The sequence below is a fragment of the Mchenga conophoros genome, linkage group LG19, assembly GCF_057382185.1.
Source record: "Mchenga conophoros isolate Kocher_MC1m ecotype Shallow Benthic linkage group LG19, M_conophoros_male_GT1.1, whole genome shotgun sequence".
Classification (NCBI taxonomy): domain Eukaryota; kingdom Metazoa; phylum Chordata; class Actinopteri; order Cichliformes; family Cichlidae; genus Mchenga; species Mchenga conophoros.
Window position 1 is genome coordinate 9046520 of NC_140544.1, and position 11092 is coordinate 9057611.

General features: G+C 44.3%; 1 protein-coding gene across 2 annotated transcripts; it reads right to left on the bottom strand.

The window, feature by feature from the left end:
- Positions 1–134: 134 nt before the first annotated feature.
- tbpl2 (TATA box binding protein like 2) lies at positions 135–6788 on the bottom strand. Of its 2 annotated transcripts, XM_085257591.1 has the most exons (8): positions 6626–6788; positions 4879–5077; positions 4580–4796; positions 2682–2769; positions 2515–2606; positions 2259–2426; positions 2084–2178; positions 135–1492 (listed from the first exon to the last, which is right to left on the bottom strand). In XM_085257591.1, exons 1-8 carry the CDS (start codon positions 6671–6673, stop codon positions 1416–1418), a joined length of 984 nt encoding a protein of 327 aa, XP_085113717.1. In that variant the 5' UTR covers positions 6674–6788; the 3' UTR covers positions 135–1415. The 2 variants fall into 2 exon arrangements, with proteins under 2 accessions (XP_085113717.1, XP_085113718.1); XM_085257592.1 differs by lacking the exon at positions 2084–2178.
- Positions 6789–11092: the final 4304 nt, after the last annotated feature.

An 11092-nucleotide genomic window follows, 5' to 3' on the forward strand; every position in this document is an offset into this window, starting at 1 on the left:
CACGGTGACTCTACAACAAAGACTCCAACTGATCAAACACATCCACACATGTGCAATACTCTTTTCTGACAAAGTTGCATTTTTACTCAGTTGTTTAAAGCACTTGAATTTATTTATTTTTATCCTATTGTATATTTTATTCTATTATGTACAGTTGTGTATAGTATATTATTCTTATTGTATTCCAGTGTTCTTTAATTTTTGCTATACAACTTTGCACTGTCCACTTTTTGCTGTGACAAAACAAATTTCCCACGTGTGGGACTAAAAGTTTCTTTTCTTATCGTAACTGGGAACAGCCGAAAAGCTCCCAAACTCAGTTTCATCATAACAACAATTAACTCACAAAAAAAGTCAGCTTCAGTGAACAGGTGAGGATCTCAGAGAGGAGCACTCTCAGATGTCTTAAAAAAACCCCCAAAAATAAAAAAATAAAAACCTGTGGGGCGACATGTGCTGTGACTGTGGGAAATTAGAAGGATCCAATTATTGGTGCTCTTCGAGCAAACAAAATCACGAGTGAAACGTGGAAGGACAGAAGTGAACCATCATCTCCGATCGTCTCCAGGCTGGGAAAGGTTGCGTGGGCTGATGAGCTCCTGGCCGAGGTAACTCGTGCCTCAAGTCTACAGCGCAGGTTATGATCCAATCAGGTTTTAGTTCAGCCACATCATATGACCTACAAAGTTATTCGTCTGTGGGGTTTAGTTTACAGATGACAGACAAATGAAACGATACCACAGCAGTGCACGCCGTCCTCACAGCTACAGGTGGGCCAATGAACTGTCAGCGTGAGACTGAGGGTTTGTTGCTGCTGCGTGTTTGTCCAGGATCGTCAAAGACTCGAACCTGAGCCCAGTTCACAAAACGAAGGCCGTCTCTGAATGTCTGATCAGTCAGGTGAAGGCCTGCCCTTCAGAATAAAACCGCTGTAATGTTTTTCAGAATAAAAGTTTGAAAGCCATCTTGAAAGGTTATGAAGAGCAGTTTGTTGGAATAACGTAATCCAGATGAGACTGTCTTTTTGTATCTGGTGTGTTTCCCACAATTACAGAAGCTCAGGTGTGAAAAGCTCAGTATTAAATTTGGGGTTTTGAGTGACACCTTCTTCCAAACTGTTCCTGCGCTCCAGCTTCAACCGCTCAGTAAAGATGGTTTTAAGGGCCGTACAACGTACACAGAAACCTTGATTATTTTCAACAGCTGATGTCTCCACATTTATTCACTCAGTGGAAATGTGTGTATGAAAACACTGAAGTCACATGACTCTTAGAAAACAGATTCTCAGGATGGTGAACTCTTGAGCACAGACTAAAACATATCCCATCCCATAACTCTGCAGAGCGACTCAAAGTAAAACATATTTAGCCCAAATATCGAATCAGATATGTACACAGGAACAGGAAGTGCCGCTCTCACTGCTTCCTGAAGCCCTTCAGGATTGGATAAATGTTCTCGAACGCTTCGTAGATCTCGGCTCGCTCTTTGGCTCCTGGAAGGCAACAGCTCGGTGATTAGCACGGTGTCATTCGGTCCCATTTCATGATTATAAGAGTCACATTTCTGAGACATTTTCAAAATAAAATACAGCATGGATAGAAAGCAGCCGGTGTTACTTCATCATTTAGTCATGTTTCTACAGTTTTTTTTTTTTTTGCAGGAAGTCGTTTTTTTAAGATCAGATCCACATTTTGGACTTAGCAACAAATTGAAGACACGACAGATTTTCAGTTTACTTTGTATTTCAAAGATATTTTAAAGATCATATCATTTTCTTTAAATAGGATCGTTTTGGTCTCTTAATTGGATAGAGACAGTGGGCACAGAGCACAGGTCGGACTTGAAACCCAGCCGCTACTTTGTGGCCACGCCCCTCGCCGGTAAAGGTGAGCTGGTGCCCTTTAAGATCATGTGACTGCAGTCATTTTGTAAATGAAAGGCCTGTTTGCAGATCTGTGTTGAACGACAGACTTAATAATGATTTCATACGAAGAAGAGTTTTGTCTGTAATCTGGTGACAGATCAGTGCTGAAGCTTCAGTTTGTGTCTGTGCTGATGAACTCGGACGTGTGGAGGCGATTACCCGTCAGAACCACCTTCCCCGACACAAAGATGAGCAGGACGATTCGAGGCTTCACCATCCGGTAGATAAGTCCCGGAAACAGCTCCGGCTCGTAACTGTGGAGGGAATGCAGCGCCGGTCTGAGGAGCGCTTTAAATCAAGGTTAAACACCACGGGGATCAGGTGCGCTTCTTACCTGCTGAACTGCTGGTGGGTCAGAACCAGTCCTTCCAGTCTGATAGGGAAGCACACGTCACAGCTGGCCACCATGTTCTGGATCTTGAACTCCAGGAAGCGGGCGGGGAAACCGAGTTTCTGCACCACCCGGGCATACTTCCGGGCCGCCAGGCGCGACTGCTCCTCACTGCACGTGCTCAGACACAGACGTGAGGGAGATTACGCTTTAACACAGCATGCTGCTCACACCTGAACCATCTGCGTGATGGACTGACCTCTTGGCTCCTGTGCACACCATCTTCCCAGAGCTGAAGATCAGAGCTGTTGTTCGTGGCTCGCGGATCCTCATGATGACCGCAGCGAAGCGCTGAAATGACACGAGAGCGATGAACCCCGCTGGATGGCGTGGGATTCAGATCAGAATTTTCAGCGATGTCAGTACCTTTGGGTTGTACTCTGCGTTTCGGGCCTGCAGGGCGATGAACTTCAGATCCAGCGGACAGCCCAGATTCACCGTGGAGACGATGTTCCTGCACAGGAAGCAAAGCAGGAAGTGAAGGTTAACCCGTGCCCCATGTCTGAAACCCACCACTCACACGACAGTTCGGACGCCTGCGAGCAAGATTAGTTTAAAGGCACCTTTTGTTATTATCACCACCAGGGGGCGGCGTTTCACCTGTGGGCGCTGCCTCGGTGCTCTGTCACAGCAGTTATTTCTTCACTTCCTGCTGTACTCAGGACTTTACAGTCATGAGCTTTAACCTTGTCACTACCCGATCCGTACCGGAAACCCGATCGGTACCCCGCATGAGCGAAAGGTGTCTACTTCCGGTCGAAGCATTTTACGATAGTTACAGGTCAGAGTATCTGTTAAGGGTGGCTGTAGCTCAGGTGGCAGAGCAGGTCAGCCACTAATCAGAAGGTCAGTGGTTCGATCCCAGGCTGCACCCTGGCTGCATGCCAAATATCCTTGGGCAAGATACTAACCCCTAATCCTCGTACACTGGGAGTACACTGCCATTAAACGGTACGGATCGGGTAGACCCGATTTGCACGGTCCGACTTTGCACATGCGCAGTAAGGATTGGGAGTCCCGATCTGTCACTATCTTTTTATTTTTTTGTTTTTGTCTACATTATATTAAATGTTTCATTATCGGAAACATTTTAAGAGATACTTGTTATTCTTAACATCTTAACAGATACTCTGACCTGTAACTATCGTAAAACGCTTCGACCGGAAGTAGACACCTTTCGCGCATGCGGGGTACCGATCGGGTTTCCGGTACGGATCGGGTAGTGACATACCTGATCCGTACCGTGCATGTGCAGGGGTTTTCTTCTTCTTCTGTTCGTTTAATGGCAGTGTACTCCCCAGTGTACGAGGATACCGCCACCTGCTGACTGAGCGAATGAACCCTTAACACACTGTTTGCTGCTATAACTACACATGTTTCTTTTTCAGCTATTTATTTATGAGTGACTTGTGTGTGTGTGTGTATATATAATATATATATATATATATTGTACTATTCTTAGTTAGTGTATTGTCTGTCTTGTCTTAATGTTGGTTTATAATGGAGCACTGTAACAAAAAATGATTTCCCCCAGGGATCAATAAAGTATTCTGATTCTGATAATGTCCGCTATCACTGTCAGTTGCCAGTAAACACTTCATCTGGCTGCTGAATCTTCACGTGACATATTATAAAGTCTGTATTATTAACTCTGTCATTAGGCGCCATTCTTCTTATTTTACGGCGCTGTTGTTCAATCGGGGAACGCTCTCTGTTGAGGAAAAAAGCAAAAATTTGTTGCGGATACGGATTATCCATTGTTTAAATGTCCCGGTAGTCGAAAAGGAGGCAGAGCTGTTGAGAAATGCTAGGAGCTAACTGGGCGCTAACCGTATCATTCAAATATATTGAATGTCGCAATGTTGGCAAAGAGAGGAAGTGACGTAAGATTTGCGCATGCGGGGTACCGATCGGGTTTCCGGTACGGATCGGGTAGTGACAAACCTCAGTGACTGTTTTTCTCTTCCAGTTGTCATCAGACCAGGTGTGGATTAATGACATCACAGCCACACCTGTCTGATCCAGATTGTATTATTGCACAACTGGTTTTCAAAGCAATCCTGTTAATCATTTACTGCACTAAAATTCTGCTTTTTTGACCGCGTCACTGGAAAGAAAATCACAGCGCACCTATGCAGGTCACCCTCAGTTCTGATTGGCTGTCTCCTGGAAGCCTTCCGAGGTGCTGGGATTATGGGGAGTTTTAATACTGTATGAGAACACCAGATGAAGAACGGCTTCCGTGTTGTTCAGCAGTGACTTACTGTAACTGTGGGATGATTCCTGACCTCTCTGTCACAGGGGTCACGGGGGTCATAGGGGTCATGGGGGTCATGGGATAGAAGGGGGAGGCCCTGGTCCCCGCTCCTGATGTGGACGCCTCCTGTGTGCCCTCGGTGGTTGTGGATTCCTGGGAGTTGTGGTCCACACCAACACCGCTGTCCTGAGACACGTCCAGAGCTGCAGACCCGCCTTCCTCTCCTGGAATAACATGGCGTACAGGTGAGACACTAATGTCACTGGCTGCTAGGTCGTACACACCCACTGTCTGCTGATGTCATACCTGATACGTCATGTCTCGGTTCCTCCTGTGTGCTAAGTTCATCGGGAAGGAAACTGAGGTCAAGCTCATCACCGGCCTCACCGCTCACTCCAGACTTCTCTGATGGGTAGGCGGGGTCCTGTGCCAATTGGGAGGGGTCCTGTGGAATGAGGGCAGGGCTTTGAAGACCAAGCCCCTCCCCCAGCATAAAGCCAGAGTCCTACAGGAGAAAGAAGCCTGAATAAGAGTTTGATTATACATTTGTGTTTGAGTAATGCCACCTGTACCATCTGTCATTTTTTCCAGGTTCATCTCTTATTTAATTACCACCAGTTTCATTAATGATTACTAGGGATGGGTAAAGGTATCCGGTGCCATGACCAGACCGAAAAGCAGCGCACATTTCGGTGCTTTATTTCGGTGCTTTTTTTTTTTCCTGAGCTGTGATACACTTCTAGCCAATCATTTTACGTTTCCGAGGATAATAGGCGGGTCCAGGTACGTACGTTCTTTTAGAGCAGAGCTACAGATTAAAAATGCCCAAGGTGAAGCAGTCAAAAGTCTGGCTGTACTTCACAGCAAAATAAGCAAACTCAGCAGCCTGCAACAAGTGCTTTAAGCTGATACTGTGATACTGTCAAAGGAGGTAACACCTCGAATCTGACAAAACACCTGGCGACGCATAGCGGTTTTTTTTAAAGCTGAGAAATGCGCCATATTTGATAGCTTGCTGCAAGACCTCACACCAAGCACATCTACTGCGGGTGTAGCCGTAGCCCTGCCAGTGTAGCAGAAATGATGACGGATGATGATGGCAGCAGCAGCCGTTCTTCTCTGCGTGAGTAGCTTAATGTTGTTCGTGTGTAATTTACATTGAGTAGGCTAACCACGTTATTACATTAATGCATGTAAGGGGAACTAGCAAACATCATCATAGCGACATGCGGCTGTCTTCTTCTTTGATGGCAGATACTCCCTTCACCCTGGCCCAAAAGGCTAAAATGACCAAAGAAAAAGTGGAAAACAATTAAACATGAGAGGTTTTTGGACAAAGTTTGTGTTTTTTTCCCCATTGTTTAAGCACTGCTTTCAGCCAAGAGTGATGCCATATATGCCCCATAGCTGCAGAAAAGGCTAACATTGTTATCTTTTTTACAAAAAAAAAAAAAAAAAAAAAAAAAAAAAAACATAGCTGAACACGAGGTTTTTGGACCAATTGTGTGTTCTCCATTCTTTAAGCACCGGCACCGTTTCAAAAGTACCGGTTTGGCACCGGTATCGGATAAAACCTAAACGATACCCATCCCTAATGATTACATTTACTGATTTGTTCTCAGATGACTCGCACTAGTTTTTTGATAGTTGTGCAGCTCCTGTTCACTTTGAATGGGTTTGCACGTAAGGGTGACGTTCTTCCTCTCAGTTCAGGACTGTCTGCAGGATTTTGAACACACATTAACACTTTTCACAGATCTGAGATGTGAGCCGAACGAGCACAGACGGGAAACAGTCATTCAGTACAGAAGCTCAGAGGACCCAGAGCTGGCCTTCAGTACCAAATCTACACTCGACTGCTGGTTTACTTCATGTTTCATGGCTTTCGTTTTTACAGATGTGCGCTGAAGATCGGCTACTCTGGCTTTCACTGCACATTTTCTGTTTTAATGAGCAGAACAAACTTTTTTTAGAGGCTCAAGCGGAGGACTGAAGACCAGAGAGAGTCCAGACTCACCCAAACCTGCTGACATCACCTCTTTCTCACACTCACGTTTGCAATGGAGTCTTCAAAGTAACGCTCCAAAGCCGACTCGTCCATGACGCCACAGCATTTGACCTGATCCAGGTAACCATCGACAGCCTGATCCAGACCTGATCTCAGCACAGGTGCGTCCAATCAAGCACTCAGCTGCTGACAGCTTCCTGTTTGCTGCTCAGACTCAAACAGGCTCAGCTCCCAGGATAACAGCATTCACAGGCTGCTCCTGTCTGTCAAATTATCATGTTTATTTTCACCTGTGGGGGGTGGAGCCTCACACACAAACTTCCTTTTTGTTTCCTCTCACTTTTCTGCTTCTCCACTGATTTTTCTGATGAAGCAGAAAAAAAGAGAAGACACCCCCGACAGTGATGCATATTTCACTTCATTTTTGAATAAAGGTTTAAAGAAGATCACGTGGTGTTTCACTACTCTGCTGGGGGTCGTGCACATGCTCCCACCCAGTGGCAGTCCTAGCCCCCCCCCGAAACCCTCAAATTTCTTGATATTCACTTATAATCCCCTCTGTTAGTCCCTGATATTTATAATTGAGTGATCTCTGTATATTAGTGCTATTGCTTACATGTGTAAAATCTGTAACATAATGTATTGTTTGGAGTTTACTCTGTTACTGTTGCTATTTTTACCATTTCTTCTTGGAGCAACTGTAACACATCATTTCCTTAGGGATTAATAAAGTATTCTGATTCTGATTGTTTCAGGATGACCTGTTATTATCCAGTCACACATCTGCTTACCTGCATCTGTTGCTCGTTTCTCCGCCTCTTCTTTTCTCTTTTTTTTCTAAACTGAGCTCCTGATGGCTTTGAACTTTTCTTGTCCATCTTACATTGGTTTAATTTTGCACTCCAGTATGAACACCCATCATTGTGTGTGAGACTTTAAATCATCAAACTGTAAATTATAAATTTTAAATTGTTATTGATCCCTTTACCCCGAGTCATAAAGTGTATGTTTATTTTCTTACTCCTCTTATATTTATTGTTTGTTTACTTGCACTGCTGTAACTGGAGCCTCGTCGTCTCGTCTCTCTGGACTGTCTGTAGCGGAGATGACAATAAAGTTTACTTTGACTTCAGCAGCGAGCAGGCGCACCGAGGAAAAACATCGGTGCAAATGATAAGTCTGCATCATGATGTCTGGTGTTTTCATGTTTGTTGGTTTGTTTTTATTTTGTTTTATATTTGGCCTGGTTTGAATCCTATTTGCATGAACGATGCTTTTCTGTGGCTACCTCTACAGTTCCTCTTCTACTTTTTCTTGCCTATGGTGTGCCACAAGGTTCAGTTTTGGGGCCTTTATTGTTCTTGCTGTATTTACTTCCTCTTCAGCACTTATTGAGGACTTTTAAGGACATTTCTTATCACTGCTATGCCGATGATATTCAGTTATATACAGTGTTGGGACTAACGTGTTAAGTAACACGTTACAGTAACTACATTATTATTGTGGTAACGAGCACGGTAACTAGTTATTAAGCCAAAACCAGGAACACGTTACTCGTTACTGGGATTTAGATAGGCTCGTTATTCGTTACTTCGTGTGGTGGCTATCGCATTAGCATTAGCATTAGCAAGTGGTGGAGGCCAGCAGGTGGATGAGGGAAAAGGGAGGCAAGAGGAGAGACCCGAGGGATTCAGAGAAAATATTACGCGTTTCTTATTGAGGTAAAAAGGAACAGTTTGTCCCGGACTTCAGCTACAATGAAAAAGACACAAAGCTGGAGTTATACTGTGTCTTTGCTGCACAGCTGCCTCTTCTCCTCCTGTTCTCTCCCCTCCCTCTCCTGTTTCTACTTCAATCATGAAACTGATCAATGATCAGCTGATCGGCTTTTCTCTCTTGTTTATTTATCGCCCACTTTGCGCCGAAAGAGGAAACCAGCGGATGTCGCGCTAAACAACAGCAGCACTTTTAAGCTTGATCAGCTGTTGTTAGAATTTATTTAATATTAATTTCTAGTATCAGCTGATGTTTGCTGGAGCCACAGCTGTAAACCTGCTGGTCATGATATCGGTTTGGTTATCTGGTGAGAGGGAAACATGAAGATGAAACCAGGAGATGTCCTTACTGGATCATCAGAGCTGAACAGGTGATGGAGAAACAGGTTTACCTTTTAGGTGACATGAATGAGTTGAAGTTATGAACTGTTTCTGAGAGACAAATAACACCAGGATCCTTTTCTTTGTAGCTGACAGCTGGTAACTGTGCAGGGGCGGGTCTAGCAAAGTTTTGCCAGGGGGCCAGGTAGGGCATTAACAGGGAGAGGGGGGCACAAAGAAATACTTTCTTATTCTCATTTAAAATGTCTCGCTCTTAATAAATAATTATCTGAATCTTACAACAAACAAGGTTCAAGGTTCTTTATTTGTCACCTTGAACCGATTGATAGATTGATGCATATATACCATCAGAACAGTGTACATCACTGTCACAACAGTGTTTGATTTCATTCAAAGACTTTATGATTTTTCCTATAATGGCGGCCGGTCTCTAGTCAAAACGCCCGGGACTATTTTTTGTCCCAGTCCAGCCCTGTATGCAGCTCATCTGCAGTCTGGTGTTACCTACATCTTCCTATTCAGAAGGCAGAATTTCTGAGTTCTGAGTACAATCAAAAGCACCACGACTGCAGTTTTTGTGTTGGATGTAAAAAGCGCACATGACGCTGTGACGTAGGCTAGAATCATGGCGGCGGTCAACGACGGTCCAGGCGTGGGATTTCTCTCGTGGAAATATGAACATTATCTTTTCCTTTCTGTTGGTAGGTGGTACAGTGCACTGTGGCAGGATAGTGCTAACATGTAAGCTACAAGACTGGCAGTCTGGCTGGGTATCCAGTTACGGAGGCAACACATTAACAAGAGAATTCTGAGTAAAACCAAAGTTACTTTCCCTAGTAACTAGTTACTCTGAAAGTAACAAGTAACTTAAAGTAACAGAGTTACTTTTGATAGAAGTAACTAGTAATGTAACTAAGTTACTAATTTAAAGTAACTTACCCAACACTGGTTATATATCTCCTTTAAGCCCCAAGATGCTTCCAAGCTACAGATTTTGCATAAGTGCATAGACTCCATTAGATGTTGGATGGCTGGAAACTTTCTTCAACTAAATGAGGAGAAGACTGAAGTCCTTGTTTGTGCTTCTAAAAATTTGTACCTAGAGTTATGGAAAACTTGGGTCCACTTGCTACATTTGAATAGAATAGAATTCAACTTTATTGTCATTGCACATGCACGGGTACAGGGCAACGAAATGCAGTTTGCATCCATCCAGAAGTGCTTTAGTGATATAGATATATTACAATATATATTAGCAACAATATAGATATGTAAGTATATTACAGAAATGGGTCTATTATGGTATGTTATAATGTACACGGTTTGAAGTATGTTGTGAATATTCTATAACTATAAGTATGTACAGGCTGTAGTGAGTACAAGCTATGTACAGGATATGAACAGGATATAAATATGAAAAACTATACAGAATATGAAATAAATAACTTTGCAGAAATCTGAGATATACAGTTATACAGAAATGGGAACTATGCAAGTTGTAAACAGTTGTAGGGTTAAAAATTATCGTATGTACAGAAAGATTATTTACACAGAGCTATACAGTAGTGCAGTTAAGATAAGTGAGGGTGTGGATAATTTCTACAGAGGCTATATAAAGTGCTAGTGGTTGTGAGTGGTGGTTCAGTCCATGTTATTATTGTGTGTTTGAGGGTACAGTTGTCCATTGTGGGGGTGTGTATGTTCAGTCCATGTGTTAACGTGGGTCAGATGTCAGGAGGCAGAGTTCAGGAGTCTGACAGCTGTGGGGAAGAAGCTGTTCCGGTACCTGGTGGTCTTAGTCCGGAGGCTCCTGTAGCGCCTCCCAGAGGGCAGGAGGGTGAAGAGTCCATGTGATGGGTGACTGGGGTCTTTGATGATTTTCCCAGCCCTTTTCAGACACCGCTTCCTGTAGATGTCTTTTATGGCAGGAAGTGGTGCTCCGGCGATGCGCTGGGCAGTTTTCACGACCCTCTGCAACGCCTTCCGGTCCGAGGCAGAGCAGTTCCCGTACCAGACTGTTATACAGTTGGTCAGGATGCTCTCGATGGTGCAGCGATAGAAGTTCACCAGGATGTCTGAGGACAGGTGGTTCTTCCTCAAAGTCCTCAAGAAGAAGAGGCGCTGGTGAGCCTTCTTGACCAGCTTGGAGCAGTTGGTCGTCCAGATGAGATCCTCGGAGATGTGGACTCCCAGGAACTTGAAGCTGCTCACACGCTCCACAGCGGTCCCCTTAATGTGGATGGGTGGATGTGGGTCAGCATTCCTCCTGTAGTCCACGATGAGCTCCTTGGTCTTCTCGGTGTTAAGCAGCAGGTTGTTTGTGTCGCACCACTCAGCCAGACGATCCACCTCCTCCCTGTAGGCGGCCTCATCGTTGTCACTGATGAGGCCAATC

What these genes read in the sequence shown, in the direction of transcription:
- tbpl2 (XM_085257592.1), bottom strand. Translation starts at nt 6,673, where the DNA reads ATGGACGAGTCGGCTTTGGAGCGTTACTTTGAAGACTCCATTGCAAAC. An exon ending in ACCGAGACATGACGTATCAG is followed by an intron (nt 4,797 to 4,878) that starts GTATGACATCAG and finishes ATGTTATTCCAG; the next exon opens with GAGAGGAAGGCGGGTCTGCA. An exon ending in ACGCAGAGTACAACCCAAAG is followed by an intron (nt 2,607 to 2,681) that starts GTACTGACATCG and finishes GTGTCATTTCAG; the next exon opens with CGCTTCGCTGCGGTCATCAT.